This window comes from Lactuca serriola, chromosome 4 (genome assembly GCF_051521515.1).
Source record: "Lactuca serriola cultivar US96UC23 chromosome 4, Lser_US96UC23_V15, whole genome shotgun sequence".
Classification (NCBI taxonomy): domain Eukaryota; kingdom Viridiplantae; phylum Streptophyta; class Magnoliopsida; order Asterales; family Asteraceae; genus Lactuca; species Lactuca serriola.
Window position 1 is genome coordinate 14,463,517 of NC_136411.1, and position 23,305 is coordinate 14,486,821.

Here is a 23,305-nt window from a genome sequence, read left to right on the forward strand (position 1 = left end):
GTGACTGGGTATAGTGACGCCATTTTTCATACCGATAGAGATAACTTCCGCTCTCAGTCGGGCTGGGTATTTACCCTAAATGGAGGAGTAGTTACTTGGAAAAGTTCCAAGAAGGAGACCTTGGCTGATTCAACGTGTGAGTCAGAGTACACAGCAGCGAGAAAAGTGTCGAAGGAGGTGATATGGTTGAAGAACTTAATTGGAGACCTTGGAGTTGTACCATCCATAAAGGAGCCTATGGAGATTTTCTGTGATAACGAAAGAGTGGTTGCCTTAACCAAGGAACCAAGGGATCATGGTAGATCCAGACACATCCACAGAAAATACCACTTCATTAGACATCAGGTAGAAGAGGGACTCCTCGTAGTCAAGAGGGTATCGTCAGAGGAGAACCCAACAGATCCTCTCACAAAGGTTCTGAGCAGGGTTAAGCACTTACAACATGTGATGAGCATAGGGTTGAAGGACAGTATTAGTTTTAGTGATTAGATAGATGTTTAGAAACTTTTAATAGATAAATGTAATCGACATTTGATGATTAAGTGATGGAGATTTATTTATGAGTAAAGTTTACTATCTTGTGTTGATTGTCTACTATTGTTTCACTTTTGCATGTTTTACTTCCAAAATAATTAGATTGTTCAAATTAACCACAATCGATCATACTTTGGGAGTAAGTTATGAGGTTAGACTGTCATGAATTGGTTGTAGATTGTCTAAGTTCTTAGACATAGCAAAGGTTTGTTGAGTACTTCTGAAATAAGATTTGAGTATTGGATTAAACCCACACTCATGTGAATCACTTCATGGAATTTATCACGAGTGATTGTGAGACAATAATATCATATAATCTTTAAACCGAGATATATGAGTTGTTGTTTTGGGTTGCATTGCGCTACTAGAGATGCAGGAGTTATCCTTTCATCTTCAAGAGATGTATGAGTTGTTGTTTTAGGTGTCTAAGCCCATAACTATAATTGGTATGTACTTGACCCGATAGTAGCTTGGTCCTTTTGGGTTTCCTTCACCATATCAATGTGATAGGATGAGTTTTGGAGAAAGAGGTTAATTAATGATTTATTAAGATATTATAAGAATAATATATTAATTGAGAAATCATATTATTTAATTAGTATTGATCAAAAATTAATTTAGAATTAATTTAGTGATCAAAACAGATTGATTAAAAGAACTGGGACTGATTGTGTAAATCAGTAATAGTTATAGTTTGGGTTAATGAACTATCTTGATATGGGGTGGACGAAAATCTATGGGAAACCCATAGAGTTTTCGTCCAAAGCCTATCATGTGGGTCTGTGGATTGCTTATGGCCTAAGCAAGGGAATTAGGGTTTCTAGTTGAAAACCCTAGTACCAGCTCAACTATAAAAGGAACCCCTCCTAAAATCAGCCACTTGATTCCCTAGAAGAAACCCTGGCTGATTTGTGCAGCCTCCACCTCTCTCTCTTGTTCATCCATTGCTAAGTGGTGTTTGTGACTCCATTAGAGGTGCATCACTTGAGGAACTAAGCTCTTGAAGGTTAAGATTAAGCAATCAACAAGAAATGTATTCTTCTAACCCTAGTTTATTCATTGAATCCGAAAATTGTATGCTAGTTTAGGGTTCTTGCTTTGGAAAATGATTTGCATGTATAACTTGAGAAAAAACTAGATCCAAAGCAATTAGGGTTGCATGTGCACCATAGGAATGTTTTAATGCTCAAAACCCATCAATGAGTTTCTTTGGATGAGTAGTTCACTGTGTGGAGCACCAATTCTTTTTGTCAAGAAAAATGATGGTTCATACTGGATGTGTATGGAGTATCGAGAATTTAACAAGTTTACATTGAAGAACCGGTATCCATTGCCAACGATTGATGATCTTTTCAATCAGTTGCAGGGTGCGTCTTGGTTTTCCAAGATCGATCTGAGGTCTGGTTACCATCAGATGAGGGTGTGGGAGGAGGATATTTAGAAGACGGCATTCCAAACTCGTTATGGGCATTACGAGTTCGTGGTGATGCCTTTTGGGCTCACTAGTGCACCGACGACGTTCATAGATCTCATGAACTGGGTGTGTAAGCCTATGTTGGACCATTCGATGATTGTCTTCATCGATGATATCTTAGTATATTAGAAAACCGGGGAGCAGCATGGGGAGCATTTGTTTGAGTTTCTTAGGTTTTTGAGGATGTATAGGCTATACACCAAGTTCTCCAAATGTGTGTTCTGGTTGCGTGAGGTTCAGTTTCAGATAAACCTCGTCAATCAGAATGGTATTTTGGTTTACCCAGCCAAGATAGAGGTGGTTCTGCAATGGGAGGTTCCGAAATCTCCATCTGAGATTCGAAGTTTCCTCGGTTTGGCATAATATTATTGGTGATTCATTCGAGATTTCTCCAAGATTGTTGTTCCTCTCACTAAGTTGACGAGAAAGGATGTTACATTTGGGTGGGGACTTGAGTAGTAGGCATCATTTGAGAGTCTTCAACAGAGACTTTGTGAGGTGCCGGTACTTGCCCTTCCTGAGGGAGTTGAGAATTTTGTGGTGTACTTTGATGCATCTATTTTGGGATTGGGTGTTGTGTTGACGCAGAGATGGTATGTAATTGCATACGCTTCAAGGAATTTGAAGCCTCATGAGGCGAAGTATCCCAACCATGATCTAAAGTTGATGGCAGTGGTTTTCTCCCTCAAGATTTGGCATCATTATCTTTATGAGGTTTGGTGTACTATCTACACAGACCATAAGAGTTTGCGGTATCTTATGGATTAGCCTAATTTAAACATGAGGAAGATGAGGGTGGCTTGATGTAGTAAAAGATTATGATTGCGAGATTCTTTATCACCCGAGCAAGGCCAATGTAGTGGCCGACGCCTTGAGCCAAAGGGCAGTTAGTGCTTCGATTCAGGATGTGTGTTTAAGGATGACTATGATGACTCTAGTCTTGGGGATGATCACAGATGTGCAGTCGGAGGCCATAAATGAGGAGAATCGGAAGAGGGAGCAGGTGATTGGTTAGATTTCAGCCTTTGATATCAACAACAGGGGGCTATTGACTCTTCATGAATGGGTTTGGGTACCATATACTGGTGGGGATCGACGGGTGTTGATGGATGAGGCCCACAAGTCAAGATTATTCATTCATCCGGGGGCTACAAAGATGTATCTTGACTTGAAACATAGCTATTGGTGGTCGTGTATGAAGAGGGATGTGTCATGGTTTGTGGAGCGTTTATTGGCCTACTGAAAGGTCAAGGCCGAACATCAGCTCCCTCATGGCAAGTTGCAGCCATTGAAGGTCTCACTGTGGACGCGGGAACATATCACGATGGATTTCATTACAAAATTTTTGAAGATTGCGAAGAGTTTTGATACTATATGGGTGATAGTTGACTGTTTGACGAAGAGTGCTCATTTCTTATCCATAAGTGAGAACTCTTATTCCCAGAAGTTAGCCAAGATTTATGTATGAGAGGTAGTGGCTCATCATGGGGTGCTGACTGATGGGTTTTAGTCCTAAGAACATCCTATGTGCTCATACAAACCCTAATGCTTGGATCTAGGTTTCTCTATTGTACATGCAAGTTATCCAAGACTATAAACCCTAATTCTAACATTCAAGTAACCATATTAACATAAGAATAGGTTTAAGATGTTACCTTGATTGTTATGTAGCAATAACAATCCAATTCCCCCTTGTATTGACTTTAGAAAGCCTAGAGTCACAATTGTCACTCCTCTAATGGTTCACAAACACCATAAGCAAGAGGATGAAGAGGAGAGAGGATGGAAGCTGCCCAAAACCGTCTACAAACCCTAGAGAAGTCTTAGCCACGTTTTTGGGTCATAAGGGATCCATATATATATATATATAGGAGTAAATTAGGGTTATCTAACAAGGAAACCCTAATTTGGTTGCTTAAGCCCTAAGCAACCCATGGAGCCCTTTCCTTAAGGCCTTGGACGATTTCATATGGGCTTCCCCCATAGAATTCGTCCACCTTATAATAAAAGGCAATCCATGGCCCAAATTGCAATTATCTCATAATCACAATTCCAGTCCCTTAAGTTTAATTAATCTCTTTTAGTCACAAAACTAATTACCAATTAATTATTGACTAATATTAATTAAACAATATGATTTCTCCTTTAATATATTATTCTCATAATATATTAATAAATCATATTTAATCATTTCTCTCCATAATTCATCCTATCAAGTTGCTTTGGTGAAGGCAACCCAAAAGGACCATGCACCATCGGGTCAAGTACATACCAAAATAGTTATGGACTTAGACACTAATCCAACAGTCTCCTACTTGGATAAGTCTAATAACTATTATGCGTATGACTTGAGATCCTGATCTGCAATCGCAGCTTTCCAAAGCCGCTGTCAACTCTGATCCTATCAGATACGCGTGTCCTTAGATAAGGGATCATATATTCCTCCATTCTAGATATCATATGAGATATGATTTCAAATCATTCTCTTTGTACTATATCTCGATTCCCGATTTATGACGACTGACTAATTGAATAAATCAAATTAGCCCTAGCCCGGCCGAGCATTTACGTTTGTCATCACTAAACCATCGAGGGGCCCAAAGATATCGCTTTTATCCTACTTTGGATAAAAGGAACGGATAAACTTTGATACAATGCTTGCTTGCACTCACTCACCGAATCACACACAACAATATGTTTTATAACACCAAGTTACTAGTGCGTTTACATATTATCAATGTGCAACCGATTTGCAAGATACAACTCACACATCTCGGTTTCAAGAATATAAGATGTTATCGTCTCACCAATCACTCGTGATACAATTCATGGAGTGATCCAAGTGAGCGTGGGTTTAATCCAATGCTCAAATTCATATTCATAAGCACTCATGAACGTTGCAGCAAACATTTGCTTATGTCTAATACTCTTTTAGACAATCCACACACCAATTCACGACAGTCTTCATTAATATCTACTTCCAACATATGAACGACTGTGGCCCGTTTGAATAATTCGATTATTCTTAATAAATTCAATTATTCTGGAAGTCAAAACATGCAAATGTGAAACACAAGAATAATACTAATCCCATATGGCCTCAAACCTTTGAGTATAAATAAAACTCCTTTTATTTATCACCATATTGATTACTCATTATTTGTCGTTTCGGTTAATCAACTTCTTACTTGAATTATTACACTTGTCCCATGCTCCTAGCATGCACACAATGTTTAACTATGGTTCTTACTTTTGTGAAATAGATCAAATTGAACACATTTCCAATCATTCTCATTTCACAATTCCAAATCCTTTTTTCATAAGTGTGAGAATATCAAATTCTTGTTACTTATAAAATATGCTAGACTCTAACATTCTATGCAATGATCCTTTTGTAATGTCACTGCACCAAAGTCACAAAGACTATTGTCAATGATATTACAAAGTCCTCTATCGGACATTGTTACAAGACAATTCCTTAGATGTGATGTCTCTCACTCAAAGTACATTCCTTTGAACATCCTTTTGCATAAAAGTTTCTAATCTAGACATAGATTCTCAATATTCAATTCCCAATATGGACACCCTTCCATATTTTCCATATGACAACTCATTCTTAATAGAATCTTATCTATTCGTAATGATGTCGATATGGTCCATCCAATATGAAACATTTCCACAATTTCCATATGACAACTCATTCTTAATAGAATCTTTTCTATTCATAGTAATGTCGATATGGTCCATCCAATACCATGCTTCCAACTACTCACAAGCGACCAATCCTCGTCAAACTTTGGATTGTCCTTTGATAGTTGTTTAATTATTATAGTCAAAACAAATTCTAGTCCCTTTTCCCTCTAAATGCGCTCGACATTTGGAAAATTTTAGAATGGTCAAACATTAAAGCATTTGCAATCGATCCTATACCCGAAGCGTATGGGACACGACGCATAATGTTTTATTTGCTATGTTCTCAAAATTCGAATTGTGAAAAGGAATGTCATAATCATAATCGAAATTTTAAGAACACACTATGTACCCTTGACTAAATTTATTAACATTTCTCAACCTAATCCTTTAGATTTGAAATGAAGCATAATATTCTCTCCCTTAATTATAGCAAAACAACTTTACAACCCTTACGACTTTGCAAGGTATAACTCTTGTTTTCTATAATTAATATTGTCAACTTGCAATGCGTGCCTTAATAATCATACAATCATAACATTTATGCTCCCACTATCATGATGATTATTATAAAACATAACAGTTATGCTCCCACTAGCTTCGACCTGTATTCATAAACATCTTAACTTCCAGAAAAACAATACCTATTGAATTTCTTAAGTCCATGTTTTTAATACTTAATGCTTTGATAATCTTTTATCAAGGCCTCTTTATACACTTTTTCCTTAGATAGTTCATATGTGTGTCTAAACAATTAAGACTAATTGCCAGACCTCACAATTCAAATTATGGAAAGGGATACCGTAACCATAATCGAATTTGAGAATGCAATTTTACAATCACTATCTTCTTAAAATCTTTCTTAGTGAAATCATTTCCTCACAATCATTTTCATGAAGGAGGAAATCTTATGACACTTAGATTTAAACGGTGTATATGTTCCTATCCATGTGAATTTGTTAAAACCAAAGTTTATGACAAATTCAAACTCATATGGATCGAACTTTCTTAATCTCGATTTCTTGCCTTATGGTAGCACAGCTGCCCACCATGTCTTCCAAGTAGTTAAGCAGCTCACCTTTTCTTATCAATGTACTTTCCATTGATCAAGGTCCTTGCCTTTTATGCATTCAAATGAGAACTCATAGGACTCACATGCATAATTAACTCAATTGGAACGGCACAGAAATAAAATAATGTCAACACGATATGTTGTAAACCTCAACGCGTGTGCTAGTGATGATCAATAAGGTCTATTTGATTTGTTCTTGAAACCTTTCAAGACCAATAAGACTCCCACTGACTCCTTGACATATAAGAATCTCTTGTCAACAACCATTTCTTGACAAACAAATATTCAAGAGTTAGTGTAGTTTTTATCAAAAACACTTCATAAATTGGTCCTAGTTGGTCTTTGTCTTATTCAAGACATCACAACTTTCCACATTTGATGAATGTTATAAAACTTTAATACTTTTCACTCATTGTCACAATCTTAACTATAAGACTTGTTATTGGAACGAAGTATGATTGACTTCTTGATTTAATCATTTCTTCAATTCTTGAATCCTCTTCTTAGACATGCAATTGCACTAAGACTCACTTAGAGGATCAATTGAGATATGGTTCTTAATCATTAAGACCTATCATAAAGCATAAAAGCTACTCTCCCTTCTTCTTAGAATGGAGAAACTTTTATCTTTCTGCCTACTTGATTCTTCTTATTCGTTTTGCTATTGATTTAAACCCTTTTAATCAATTCACAACTATACTTAATCTTGTAAGTATAATCATATTTACTAAACCTTTAGTAAATCATGACGAATATTTTGTTATTCTTATGGTGGACTTGATCAACACGCAACTTTGTGTGCTCGATCTCCTAGTCCTTCACTTGACACTTTGTCAATGAATTAGTCTAATTTCCAAATATGAAATTTCTCATTCATCGTGCAACCAAATTGCATGATTCCAAGTTTCTATCCAATTGAAACTTGGGCGATGAGAAACTCTCTCTATATGGTAAATTCTCGACTTTCCATAAATAACATAATAAGAACCAAATCCATTATTGCTAATATTCAAACATCAATTTTTCATATACGCCATTGCAAGGATAAATAAATAATATAAAATCAAAATTTATTTTATTGCGGAAAAAAAAATTGTCCTTACAATGCAATTCATTGAAAAACTATGCTAATACATCTTTCTTAGCAATCTAATTCTAACTCTAAGTAGTAGCTCAAGAATCTAATCTTCAAGAAATGCAATCGAAATCCATTCCTTCACGGTTAGATTCTGCTCACTTCTTCCCTTAAGCTTCTTTTTTTTTCTTCGATCCTACAAAACATCAATTGCAATCTTATCACATTATGTATTAAGAATCTAGAATAGAAGCTTAAAAGAGTTAGTTAATGTATTTTACCTATATTAGAGCCATACGTTTCGACTCTCCCATCTCTTAGATCTATTAGGTAAATGGGGCAGCTTCGTCTCCAATGCCCTTTCTCTTGGCAATAAAAGCAAATTGACTCTTTTGGAACAACACATGGAACTACTTCAGACATCGCCTTTCTCTTATGATCAAACTTTTCGATCATTGCATGTCTTTCGTTGCCATTGTCTATATCCATAGAGGTCTTGAAGGCAGATTCACCAATCAACTTTGCTTTTCTATTGCGCCAAACCATTTCTGATTCAGCAGCAATAAGCATATAGGTGAGATCTATAAGGGTCACGTCGCGGTTAATCATATAGTACTCTCTTACGAACTCACTATATGAGTTAGGAAGTGACTGAAGAACCCAATCAACAGTCATCTCCTCACAGACAACGGATCCCATCATTTTTAACTTATCAATGTGTGACTTCATCCCTAGGACACTGACTTTCCTTCCTTATGTTTACTTGCCAAAAGGGCTTGAGTGATCTTGAACTTTTCAAGCCTTTGAACTTGTGGGTTAGGGAGAATAATTGGAGGAGGTGGAGGAAGTGAAGCATGATTTCTTGTTCCTCGATCGAATCGTGGAATATCATCTTCATGTGGAAAGCTTGTTCCATGGGATTTGGGAAGACCATAGTTGTCGAACTTTGACATCTACAAAACGGGAGAAAACAAATTCAAGTTAGTTGATTGATCGAGTCCTTAGTAAATCACCCAAATGAGATACTAAGGCTAGGACCCAACACAATATTCTACAACTCGGGAGAGGGATGCCGTAACCCAAATTGCAGAACATTTGAAGGTAAGTGAATGACGATTCACTAATTTCCACCATGAAAAACGAAAAAGAAATTTAGGTTTTAAATCTATGAAAACTCCTAGATCCTTTGAGATTCATTGAACGCTTCAACGGCATGTTTAAATCTCGATATGCCCCTCTAGTTTGTGAATGGGATGCCAAGGATCACAAAGCGGGTGTGAATAACCATGCAAACTTACATGGTGCCCTCACATGTTACAGTCACCTATTCGATGTGCCGGTAAACCACACACGCTCCACCGAAATATGACAAACATTGAGTCACCCTTTGCTACCTTTGCTTAGAACCATTTAGTGTGTCGGTTAACCACACACGCTCCACTAACGTCTTCGCAAGGGCACAAAGTGTAATTTCATGGAATTGCATCAATTCACTTTTGCCTAAGTAACTAAGATTGGGAATTTGATGAAAACATTTAGTTACTTTAATAATTCATTATACTTATAATTGAAGGTTTCGTCCTATCCTACCCGTTCGGCTAACGACCCTCCACTAGTCAAGAGTGCGGTGGGTAAGAGTGGATACTCATTCAATCGCCATTTTATAGGCAATTTCCTTAAACACCCCTTATAGACAAGCTTCGTGAATGAGGCCTACTAACGGTAAGATTGACTTTTACTCATACATATATATAATGTTAGACTTTTAATGTTATACATATAGTATAGGGTGTATTTTACACTTTTGAAATATTAGGTGGTCAAATTTAACAATTATACTTTTAATTCAATTAAATTATAAACCAACACTTTTATGGATTTATTAAACTTCTTTTAATTATACACCTTAATTAATTAATAAAACCATAAGGGTGTGATTTGAACCTTTTCAAAACAATACTAGAGTTTTAGAATTTAACATTCCTAATTAAACTTTTAATCAACTTTTAAATTCCAAAACTTGAGGGCAAGTTTTGAAACATTTCAAAACATTAGGGTTTAGAATTTAAATATACATCAAAATTAAACTATTAATCAAAATTTAAATTCCAAAACTTGAGGGCAAGTTTTGAAACCTTTTTCAAAACATTAGAGTTTCAACTATTTAAATTTCAAAACAACAAAACTTTTGAGGTCAAATTTAAACTATAAAACCTAAAGTGGAAAATATGAAACATTTCATAACACAAGGATCAAATAACAAATAATCTAAATTAACAATTAATCACATAATTATCCATATTTGATTTATTTAAAGATTTCTTGCAAAACAATTTACCAATTTAATTAAAATAATTAATCAATTATCACATAAGGAAACAAATATTTTATTAATTGATAAATATCTTCAATTAGATCAAGAATATAGTCATATATATCAAAAAAATCGGATTTATATTGATCTAATATGATAAGGCAACTATCCTTAAGCAAAAATAGCAAGAAATCCCGGTTTTCCCTCTCACTGACCAGCCGACTCGTCGAGTCAGACATGGACTCGTCGAGTTCATCATGAACTTGGCGAGTTCATCTAAAAAACTCGACGAGTTCTGACCCTAGAAGCACAAAAATCGAATTTTTTCAACTTACAAAGCATCAATACAATAGAAACCAATCTAAGCTCTGATACCACTGATGGGTTTTAATCCTAAGAACATCCTATGTGCTCATACAAACCCTAATGCTTGGATCTAGGTTTCTCTATTGTACATACAAGTTATCCAAGACTATAAACCCTAATTCTAACATTCAAGTAATCATATTAACATAAGAATAGGTTTAAGATGTTACCGTGATTGTTATGTAGCAATAACAATCCAATTCCTCCTTGTATTGACTTTAGAAAGCATAGAGTCACAATTGTCACTCCTCTAATGGTTCATAAACACCATAAGCAAGAGGATGAATAGGAGAGAGCATGGAGGCTGCCCAAAACCGTCTACAAACCCTAGAGAAGTCTTAGCCACGTTTTTGGGTCATAAGGGATCCATATATATATATATATATATATATATATATATATATATATATATATATATATATATATATATAGGAGTAAATTAGGGTTATCTAACAAGGAAACCCTAATTTGGTTGCTTAAGCCCTAAGCAACCCATGGAGCCCTTTCCTTAAGGCCTTGGACGATTTCATATGGGCTTCCCCCATAGAATTCGTCCACCTTATAATAAAGGGCAATCCATGGCCCAAATTACAATTATCTCATAATCACAATTCCAGTCCCTTAAGTTTAATTAATCTCTTTTAGTCACAAAACTAATTACCAATTAATTATTGACTAATATTAATTAAACAATATGATTTCTCCTTTAATATATTATTCTCATAATATATTAATAAATCATATTTAATCCTTTCTCTCCATAATTCATCCTATCAAGTTGCTTTGGTGAAGGCAACCCAAAAGGACCATGCACCATCGGGTCAACTACATACCAAAATAGTTATGGACTTAGACACTAATCCAACACTGACTTCTATTGTATAAGTCTGGGATGTTCATTTCAGCTCTAAATTTTGGAAGAGGTTTCACGAGGATTTGGGCACCCGATTGCATTTTAGTACTGCATGTAACACTTTAGAGTTTTGGGCTGGGACTCAACGAGTTGGGGAGCTCCAACTCGTCAAGTAGAAATCATATTAGATGTGGGATGAAGGACCTACTCAACGAGTTAGAAGACACCAACTCGACGAGTAGGAGCTGAAAAGGGAAAACCTAATTTTCAGGGTTTGTACCCTATTTAAAGGCCTTAAGCCTCACTTGTAGCCTCCCTTATCACATCCTTTGTCCAGAGAAACCCTAAATCGTGTCTCATCTCCCATTTTGTGTGTATGTGAGCTTGGAAAGTGACTCTTGGTGCTCTTTTGGAAAGAACTTGAAGCTTGAAGAGGTTGGATTAAGTAGAAGGCAGTAGATCCGGGATTTTCTCCAGTGTGGCAACCATTTTATGGTATAAAGTCGAAACCTTGATCTTCCATTGCTTAGATCTCCTTCTATGAAAGTTTATGGCCATTGTTAGCCTAGTTTGGTACCATTCTTGGTTTGGAGCATTATATGAAGGTCTGGCTTTAGATTTGGACATCTCAGTGCCTTTGGGGACTTAAAGCTGCCAACTTTATCAAGTCTTGGCCCTCCTTCATGCTCTAAGTCCCTTGACAAGTCTTGATTAAGTGTTTTTAGCCATTAATGCCTTGCATGGATGTAAAGTTAGCAACTTTACGTGGTATCTCAACCCTAGGGGGTTGGATCTAAAAATTGGGACCTTGGATTCCACTGGAAAGGACTAAACACAAAAAGGACTGAAGGAACTTGTCGACTCCCTTAGTCGACTCGACGAGTCGGGTAGGGTTTACCTATTTTTGAGATTATGGATAAGTGTAATGAAGGATTAGAGTTTTGTTCTTCATAAGTTTGCGGTCTTCTAGACATTAAGGAACTCGACGAGTTACATAGGTAACTCGACGAGTTAATGAGTTATGCATGTGACTCGACGAGTTGCTGGATGCACTCGACGAGTTGAGGTCAACACTGAATGTTGACCTTGACTGTTGACTTTGACTTTGACCAGGAGTTTACTAGGGTTGACCATTCAGTATTCAAGGCCTTTTTGGTATTGGGCCTTCTCGGGTTAGGCCCATTGATGGATTATGGACATTATAGTGTTGGGATTTGTTTTGGGGCTTGGGCTTCAGTTTCGGGATAATATTGGGCCAGGGGTAGAATGGACATTCTACCCCATGAAATGGATTAAGGATTATAGTATGGAACCCAATTTCTAATTAGGAATATCGATTGGTATTGATAGCTTGGGAAGTCGGCGGGGCAGCATTTAAGGATGTCATTCGGGAAGCTTGTGCATTCGAGGTGAGTCTTCTCACCATACCAATGGGTCTAAGGCACCAAGGCCATCCCATTTATCTATTTGTGATGATAATACGGATGTGCTATTGATATATTATGTATTTATGTGAAGACCATGCGAGGATTCCCATGGCAAGTAGTTATATATGTGGTATGCTAGTTGATTGTGTAGTATTTGGTTTGCTAGTTGTCTTTGTGATACTTGCATGGAAGACCCTGGGGGTTCCTGAGGTAGTTGGATATAAGATCATGTGGGGGTTCCCATGGATTTCTTGGCTAAGACCAAGTAGGGGTTCAAGTGGCGCCAGGTGTAAGACCTTGGAGGGTTTATAGGGCATCCTCATATGTTTGCATGTTTAGCTCATATGTTTGTATGTATGGTAGTTAATGAAGACCATGTGGGGGTTCCCATGGCAGTGGGTTAAGACCATCATGGGGTTCCTATGACACCCGAAGTAAGACCTTGGAGGGTTTCCACGACATCCTTATATTGCTTATGTGATTGATATGGTTATGTGGATTATGTGGAGTATGCTCTGGAGAACTCACTAAGCTTCATTCTTATAGTTTTGTTTATGTTTTCAGGTATCATTGTTTTGGAAAGGAAGGGCTCAACTTGATCGTAGCACACACACCCGTGTTTTCCGCATTATGTGATTTTGGGATGAACTCTGATAAATGTTTTTAATTAGCAATGTTTTTGGAATACTTGGATTAAAAGATATCTGTGTTTTGACTATTATAAAAATGAAATTTTTACCCTTAATTTTTGGGTCGTTACACCGCATATCATCCGTAGATAGACGGGCAGAGCGAGCGGACTATTCAAACACTTGAGGATTTGTTGCGGGCTTGCATCATTGATTTTAGTGGGAGTTGGGACTCCTACCTTCCTTTAACTAAGTTTTCTTACAACGACAACGATCATTACAACATTTGCATGCCTCCCTTTGAGCTCCTGTATGGGAGGAAGTGTCAGACTCCTATTTTTTGCGGCGAGGTTGGACAGATTGTCATTGGGAGCATTGAGATAGTTCTCAATATGACAAATCTTATCCAACAGGTCAGACATAGATTTATGATGACCCAGAGCCACCAGAAGAGTTTCAGGTTGGAGATTTGGTGCTCCTAAAGGTATCACCTTGGAAAGGTGTTATCCGATTCATGAAGCGGGGTAAGTTGGGCCCTAGGTTTATTGGACCTTTCAGAATGATAACTCAAGTGGGCAAGGTGACATACTGGTTAGAGCTACCTGAGGATTTGAGCCAGATTCATGACACCTTCCATGTTTCCTAGTTGAGGAAGTATATAGCTGACGGCTGTGATTCCTTTGGAGGACATTCATTTCGATGGTTGCCTGAATTACATCGAGAGGACGATGATGATTCTAGATAAAAAGGTGAAGACCTTGAGGAACAAGGTAGTGGACTTGGTCAAAGTTCAGTGGCGACACCGAAAAAGCTTCGAGTGGACTTGGGAGCATGAGGCTGAGATGTGAAAGAATTATCCTGACATGTTCATAGATGATGACTTCAAGGACAAAGTATGATTCTAGTTGGGGGGGGGGGGGGAATTGTAACACTTGTTATAGGGATTTCCAATTAAAACCTTAGCATTTTAAAATTATTCCCAATAAGCCCTTTAAAATGGGCGTATCAACCTTGTACGTCGGGCGTAAGTCAGTATAAAGGTCGTGGTGGAGGAGGAGTACATTAGGCGTACATATGAGTATGCCGGCGTACTCGTGCAACTTCTAAACCTTAAATTTTTAGGATCGTGACCCCCTATTTAAACATCTTAATCCCCTTGGACCTCCTTATGACCAGCCTCTATTTCCTCCAAACCCTAAAATCAAAACCCTAGCCCTTGTGAGTGAGATTTGAAGCTTGAGAGTGATCCTTGAGTTTTCTTGATAGAGAAGGAAGATCATTCAATGAGTGGTTGTGCATTCAAGCCTTGGATCCAGAATCTACATCTCTTTATTAATCTTTTGAAGGTATAAAGTTCATACATTGGAGCTTGTTTTGATAGATCTTGTTTAGGCTTGGATTTAAGTTCATTTTGTCCTAAAAACTTGATCTTTGTGAGTATTGAATACTCCTGAGCATATGAGCTGTCCTTTCAGACGTTTTAGGGTGTTTAGAGTCATAAAAGTGTTAGCTTGGTCCTTTCCTTTCTCCCATGCATGACTTATGGAGTTTTTAGTGAAGTGAAATGTTAGCGTTTTGGGAATTAGCTCTTTTTAGCCATGTAAAGGCTTAAAGTCAGAGACTTTATGGATTAAGACGTCCTTTAAGGGCCAGATCTGATGTTGGAGTAAATGTCTTAATGATTAAGATATTAAAAGTTGAGTTTTAGGACTCAGCCGTGTACGCCGAGCGTACTCCTGGCTACGCCTAGCGTAACCAATTGTGAGCCTGTTCCTTCCTAACCTAGTGCTCTACGCCCAACGTAGAGTTGTGTACGCCACGCGTACGACTGCAGGTTGACTTTCGTTGACTTTTGACCAATTGTGCCTTAAGTGGATTTGTGAGGGATTTTGAAGGGGCAAAGCGGTCTTTTTCCATGAATGTGGATAAGTCTTGTCATGGGTTAAGTGGAGTATGAAAAATTACCTTAATTATTAATTAGTGTTAATTGGTGTAATTATTAGGCGAAGTCTAGTTTCAGCAGTTGGGGTGTGAGTGTTATCAGTCATCTGTACGAGGTGAGTCTCCTCACTATTTTTACCTGTGTGGTAGAATATATTTATATATGTGTTGACCAGCTGGGCCTGTATTTGAGAATTGTGATTTTCTTGAGATGGTTTTTATGAACAATGTTTAAAATGAAGTTAAAAATGAAACTTTTGGTTTGGAAACAACTAATCAACAAAACTTGGTATTATAAATATAATTATTTCTATTTTCTATTTGTGTTTCAATAAATCATAATTATTTTAAATTCATTATATACCGAGTTCAACGTAACTAGAGAAATGAAAGGAAATGAGAAGAAAATAAAAAAAAAATCGGTGTTCCCGAGTTTTATTAAAGGAAGGAAGTTGAGGGAAATGAAAGGATCACTTTCCTTCCGATTTTGGAGGATTTGTAAAGAAAGAACAAAATGATTCATTTTCCTTCCACTTCTCTCCAACTCAGGAACATACAAGGAAATTTTATTTTTCCTTTCATTTTCTTCTTTTCTCTCATGACTTTCTTTTATATTCTTTTCTTTTCTTTTGATAAACTCGGGAACTAGGAAGTTTTTGAGTAAGTGTTAGGTGTTGTTTGTTTTTTCTGAGGCAAAATGTCTACAATCTGCGGACCACATTTGTAGATCTTTGCAGTAGAAGAGGTGGACCAAACGTCTGCAATTTGAAAAAAGAAGACTGTTTGTTTTTTTTAACATCTGCGGGCTACTAAAATAAGCTGAAATCTAAATAAACTGATTTTTTTTAAACTTCAAAATGATTTTTTAATATTTTTATGACTTTGTTATAAATAATTAATGAATCTAGATCAACTTTTATGTATTATTGTATAAAAAATAAAAATAAAAATAAAAATGGTATGAATTAATGTATATATTTGATAAAAACCAACTTGGGTTACAAAGTTATAACTAAACATTATAATTAGTGATCAAAGAATTTGATACATAAATAGATGGAAATAAACTTCGATTTTTTCAATTAAATCCATTAAAAACGTACCATAAAGATTTTCTCGAGAAGTTGACGATACTATATTAAATAATGTACAAAATTTGGCAAAAAAATATAAGAATATATTATGATTTTTTTTTCATATTTATATAAAAAACTTCAATGATTATTATTGTAATAAATCTTTATTTATAAATTTGTTAAAAATATCATCGTCGAACGTTTTTTTTTTAAGTTTTGTAATTTTTTTTTTCAAATTGTTTATCATTAATAAAGTTGGAAAAAATATAAATTAAAAAAACTTTAAAAAATAAAGATATATATGTTTTTTTAGGCTAGAAGATGTCTGAAGATATTAGAAGACACTAGTCCACATCTGCGACGAGAAGAGGACGCACATGCATTTTTAGGTCTGCAGTCTTCAAAAAAACAAACAGTAATGTCTGCGCATGGTATGCGCGGAGCAGACAGAAGAGATCACGCAGATCTGCAGACAAAAAACAACCACATTTATTAGTATTAATAAAAATATAATATTTTAGAAATATATGTTTTGGGAAAAAAGTAATATATAAGAAATATGCATGTGAGGGTATCAAATGAGGTAAAAAGATAAAAATTAAGTATTCAATTTTTTACTCTGGTGGAGGTCAAATTCTCTGAAAAGGTTGAATTGATCGATTGTCTCTCTCACGGAATCCGGCGTATAGCTCCAATCTTCCGGCGACGGTTGTGATTTCCGGCGAGCACCACTTTCATTCGCGAACGATCTCTCTTTATCCTTGTCCAGGCAACAAGTTTTATCATTTTACTTGTTTTGATTTTTAGTACGTTAAAATTCAAACCACTATTCTATCATGGCTTGAATGAAGTCGCTATCGATGATTATTTGGGGGCAAGAAAGTATTTCTTCTTTCGATGAACTAATATCCGCCATAGATGAACTTGAAAAAGCTTTGTAGCTTTGTGAAAAAACAGGGTTTTAAAAACGCGACTATTCTCCTTTTTATATAGAAAGTTCTCTCCAGCTCAAAAACCTCTCAAAAATGGCTACTCCTCAGCTTCCTTCCTTCTTCAAGGTCGTGCTCGACCCATCCAACCCTCACCTGGTACTCATTTGCGCACTGTATAGTCTCTGTTTTTCTTTTTTCCTGTAAATTCCATTAACATGAAATCGTGTAATTAATTTTACAGCCATTGCCACTTGGTTTTATCAGCGTGCTCTTGGAGAACAACATCCCTGAAAACGTAATGCTCCGATCTGTATATGAAGGCTATTCCTGGAGATTAAAGATCAAAAAATATGGTGATATTTACTGGTTTTCCGAAGGATGGAAGCAGGTCGTTGAAGATACCCAGTTGGGTATCGGGGATATTCTTGTCTTCATATTCGTTCATCACTCCACCTTCGAACTTTCAATTTACAGTCCAGATAGGTGTGAAAAAGAACTCCCCACAAAAATACAGGTCGAACATGATGTTGTTGATGAAGAAGAAGAAGGAGAAGATGATGACTGTGTTGATAACGGTGGTCGTCGTCATGATGTTGGTGACGAAGATGACAATGGTGGTGGTGATATTGAAGAGAATCCGTTCTTTATGAAGATTATATCTAAAGCCCACAAGTATTATTTGGTAAGATCTGCGAAAAATACTTTCTTAATCTGTTTAGCTTTGCATTTTTTTTTTGAACTTATATTTGCAGTTTGTGTGCATTTGTTGGTAACATGGATCAATCAGCGGCTTCCAGCAGAGTTTGTGGGATTGGCCGGAATGAATGAAGAAAGAACGATAAGAATGAAGAATGTTGATGGCAAGGAGTGGAAGATGAGGTTAAAGTTGGAGAGAAGTCGGAAAGCTAAAAGGTATTATTTGTCGTCAGGGTGGCCTGATTTCCGGCGAGATAATGAATTATATGAAGGAGACAAATGCGTATTTAAATTAATCAAAAGTGAAGATATGTTATATCTAGCCAAAGTGATCAAGAAAAAGGGTAAAGTTCCGGTGACTGAAGCTATCAGGAGGCCTAGAGGGCGGCCACGGCGGGTGGAGAAAATGGTGGCAGACAAAGGTCCGGCAACTGAAGTGCCGAAGAGGAAGAGAGGCCGGCCACCGCGTGTGAAGGCGGAAATAGAAAGTAAAGACGACAGTACCAAGGGGGTGAAGAGATCAAGAGGAAGGCCATTTAAGAGGAAGTGAGGGCGGCTACTCTTAAATATATATTTAGTCGAGTAACTTAAGTTTAATGGTGTAAATAAGGTTATGTGACATAGCCATGTATTTTTCGACCATTTCATTATGCTTAGGACATTTTCCAGTTATATGTCAATATAATTGTTTTTAATAGCACAATTATATATTATATATGTCAATATACATATTTTAAGCATTAGATTAATATTGTTTGATACAAAAGTTGGTTGGAATTTGATCTTAAAACCCGGTTTTTTAGTTGATCCGGTGTAATGAACGGTTCACGGTTCAACCGGTTGAACCTCCGGGTTAACCCGGTTTATGGTTTTTTTCTATTTTTATATATTTTTACTTTCGACCATAATGCATAAACATATAAAACCAATAATTTGATGTCCACAAAATTTAAACATTGAAAAACATATCAAAACATGGTATAGATCAATCTAAACACAATACACAACCAGATAGAGTATAAAATACAAAACAAAACATAGTTTCGGCGTTCGTTATTTGTATCCAAGACCTATTAAAACGGGTCAATCCGGTTTTAACCGGTTGGACATAACGGTTCGACCACGATTTAGGGGAAACCCGGCCGGTTCGATCTGGTCCGTATTTTTTCAAAAAATCGTTCTCAATTGACCCGCCTTCTACCACGGATCACTATTCAACCGGTTGAACCGGCCGGATCGACCCGGGTTTTAAAACATTGAATTTGATTGTCACATCATACATTAAAGTACTTTGGACAAAAGATGGATCATTGGTTGCCTCTTGGTAATGCTTTGTATAAAAAGATCATTGTGTACAAAAAAGTTTCTAGAACAATATGTAAGATGCAAAGTAGAATATAAATGGGTTGTGATATAAGACCAACTCCAAGGCTAACACTATAAATCACATTATTTTTATGCAAAAAAAAACCCACAAAAATCATTTTCAAAGCCAACCACACACTAAAAATTAACATAAAACACATATTTTAATATTATAATTATAAAAGCAAAGTTTTCTTATTATTAAATAAGTGTTAAAAATAAATATTTGTAATATTATAATATATATATATCCCCTATTTTAAACTTTGTGTCAGGTGTCATTTTCTCAGCCCTTCCTAATGTTTTTTTCCCGCTCAAATTTACAAAGTGAAATTATGATTTTACCCCTCTGCTCCTTTACACTCTGATGGCATAAAATCACGTCCAAAAATAATCACGGACTTTTAATGATTCAATTTCAAATCCTGAGTAACTGGTATCCCAAATAATCAGGGATTTTGTTTCCTTTCTAAATTCCATTTGAGAACGATGTAACATACAATAAATACTTAATCTTCTTAAAATTTAAAATCCATTGGCTAGGGCTTCAAGCTGCATATATCTAATGCATACTCGCTATGTATTTCATATACATCTCCATCGAAACCATCTCCCTCACCTTCGTCTCTCTCATCCCAATACACTCATCCGGTTCTCACATCTTTGTAAGTGTTCCTGTCACTTACACTCTGTTTTGCCCTAACCACTTCATACATAAACTCTAGCAAGCAACAACAGCAGTAATCCTCTTCTTGATTACAAAAATGAGAGCTCCAATATGAGGGGGTATGTTTCTCCATGTAATGCCAACAATCATTTTATTTTCTTTATTGGTGTCAACAATCGTTCCCATCATGTCGAACCAGCGGCCGGTCGAATTCGATTAAGGAACTAACGCCCTTATCAAAACCGCCGGAAATTAACATTGTTGTTGTTCCCGAAGACGATGACGTCGTTGGTGAACAGAACTTTGGCAAGAATAATGGAAGAGGTTTGTGGTCTAATTTGTTGCCAGAGCTCTTAGGTGAGACAATCAAACGAGTGGAAACGAGTGATGACGGGTGGCCGCTCCGTCGAAATCTGGTTGCTTGTGGATGTGTTTGTAAAAGTTGGAGAGAAGTTACGAGAGAGATCGTAAAGCCTCCTATTCACAGCGGGAAGATCACATTCCTTTCTTTGTCTTAAGCAGGTATGATATGGCTGTATATTATCTGATTTTATTTGTTTCAAGCTATATACCTTAATTTTTATGTCGTTGATTCCACAGAGGCTTGAATCAATGAATTAAATGTAGTTAGTTTATTTTTTTTCAATTTTTTTGTTAAATTGCTTTAGATTCTTATGTTTAGCCAGATGATTATCTGGTTTGTTATGGAGAAGCTTTTGATTAGCTCACACAACTGAAAGCAAGCCGCATAAGTCAAAACTCCATAAAGTTAATTCTATTGTGATAATGATTAGGAACAGTTTGATAGATGCTCACCTGTGGTCATGGTTGCCAATTTTGACTTGGTCTTATTTTGAGGTATTCTCCAGTAACCACGTCGTTCATTATAATATTGCTTACTTCATCGTCGAATTCACATGGTAAATTAGGGAATATATGCCTAATGATGCTTCGTATATAATTTCTGCAAATTGTTACCTTCTAGGTTTCCATTATTCACTTATTACGCTAGAATAGATCCTTGAAATTTATCAATGTTGTTAATAGATGAACATGCTTGATTTATCTAACGAATTTCCATGTCTTTGCAGCCTGGTTCAGGTGATTCTCCAATTCAATGCCTGATTAAAAAAAACAAGAAGAACTCAGTGTTTTACCTCTATCTTGCTGCTACTCCATGTAAGCATCATCGATAGCTTTATTCTGTTTGTGAATCATGTATTATACAACCAGACATGCCAGAAAATATATTTTTGGTAACTTGTAATTGAAGTATTAATCATTTGGATTCCATTTTTGCAGCATTTACAAACAAGGGTAAGTTTCTTTTAGTTGTAAGAAGATATAGACATGGTGCTCACATGGAATACATAATATCACTTAATCCAGATGATTCATATCAAGGAAGTAATGCTTATGTTGGCAAATTAAGGTAAGTGACTATTTCTTTTTTGTACTTAATGAGCTTAATGGGTTAAGCACTATACACCTATGCATTGATACTTCTTTATGACATAATATGGACATAATGACTATTTTACCCTTCATAGGTCAGATTTTCTTGGCACAAACTTCACAATATATGACAGCCAACCACGACACAATGGTGCAAAACACTTAAGTAGCAAATTCGTGAGTCAAATTGCAAGCAAACAAATAATCCCACAAGTTCCATGAAGCAACTTTGAGATTGAAGAAACTTCGTACAAATTTAATCTTTGGAAATCAAGGGGTCCAAGAAGAATAGTGTGTTCTCTAACATCCACATCAACATCACCAGATCAACAAATCAACAGTTTGACTCTGGTCAAACACAAATCCTTTTGAGAAACAAAGCTCCAAGGTGGCATGAACATTGGCAGTGTTGGTGCTTGAATTTCCATGGGTGGGTGACAGTTGAATAGGTTAAGAATTTTCAGTTGGTGGCAACATTGGACCCGAGTCAACCAGGTGGGAAAGGTGATGGTGAAACGGTTTTGCTTCAGTTTGGAAAAGTTGGTGTTGATATGTTCACCATGGATTATAACTATAAATAAATAGTTCAAAGTTTTCAAAGTATAATGTTTTAATAAAAAAATTTAGAGAATAAAATAATTGTTTGCATATAGTTTTTTTGTCATATATTTTAGTAGTCATTATGATTCCAAATTACAAAGTGTTCTTTTTGTTATTTTTCTTTTTTCTTTTTAATCTGTGGTTTCCACGGGTGTTAAACCTAGTATATATATATATATATATATATATATATATATATATATATATATATATATATATATATAGTGGTGATGAATAGTTCCACACAAGTTTGTTGATTTGGTGTAGCACTACCCAAAAGTGCCGGCAAGTTTACAGGTCGATTAGAACAAGTTGGGCCTGCAAAACACAAGTTTGCAGGTCCATTGGAGTTGCTCTAAGTATCCTTTTATCCATATTTACCCCTTAAAATCAATCAAATCAAATTTTTAACATTTGATTTGACATCTTTTTTTTTCTTTTTTAACACAAATTATTATGATTATTATTATTATTATTATTATTATTATTATTATAAATTTCGTACAAAATTTTTACATTCGGACGGCATTATAAATTCAAACGTCTATATAAAATCGGTTTTTAAATATTTTTTATATTTTAATATTAATATTATTATTGTTATTATTGTCATAAATTTCGAACAACATTTTATAAATCGGACATTATAAATTCGAACGGTTATATAAAATGGGAACAAAAGCAAAAGTTTGTCCCTATTAATTATGGATGAGAACATTCGGCTGTATGAAAAACATTGTATAGTGCTGACTAAATGTTTTCAATCCGCATAACGCACCACACAATTGTAATACTGTACCAATTAATATCCGTAATTAATAGGGACAAACTTTGTTTTTCTTCTGATTTTATATAGTCGTTCGAATTTTTAATGTCTGATTTATAAAATGTTGTTCGAAATTTATAATAATAATAACAACAATAATATTAATATTAAAATATAAAAAATATTTAAAACCGATTTTATATAACCGTTCGAATCTCTAATGTCATTCGAATGTTAAAATTTTATGCAAAATTTATAACAATAATAATAATAATAATAATAATAATAATAATAATAATAATAATAATAATAAAATTTAATAATAATAATAATAATAATAATTAAAAAATAAAAACAAGAAAAAAAAAACAAA

At 35.6% G+C, this 23,305-nt stretch overlaps 1 protein-coding gene and 1 pseudogene across 1 annotated transcript; both read left to right on the forward strand.

The window, feature by feature from the left end:
- Nucleotides 1-17,078: 17,078 nt before the first annotated feature.
- On the forward strand, nt 17,079-18,733 carry LOC145099955 (B3 domain-containing protein REM10-like). The gene is made up of 3 exons (XM_079037422.1): nt 17,079-17,539; nt 17,625-18,065; nt 18,171-18,733. Exons 1-3 carry the CDS (start codon nt 17,477-17,479, stop codon nt 18,627-18,629), a joined length of 963 nt encoding a protein of 320 aa, XP_078893548.1. The 5' UTR covers nt 17,079-17,476; the 3' UTR covers nt 18,630-18,733.
- Nucleotides 18,734-20,222: 1,489 nt separating this feature from the next.
- Nucleotides 20,223-22,147, forward strand: LOC145098064 (tubby-like F-box protein 7; annotated as a pseudogene).
- Nucleotides 22,148-23,305: the final 1,158 nt, after the last annotated feature.

Coding starts and splice junctions, on each gene's coding strand:
- LOC145099955 (XM_079037422.1), top strand. CDS start 17,477: ATGGCTACTCCTCAGCTTCCTTCCTTCTTCAAGGTCGTGCTCGACCCA. Junction 17,540..17,624: donor ACCCATCCAACCCTCACCTG/GTACTCATTTGC, acceptor TTAATTTTACAG/CCATTGCCACTTGGTTTTAT. Junction 18,066..18,170: donor AAGCCCACAAGTATTATTTG/GTAAGATCTGCG, acceptor TGGATCAATCAG/CGGCTTCCAGCAGAGTTTGT.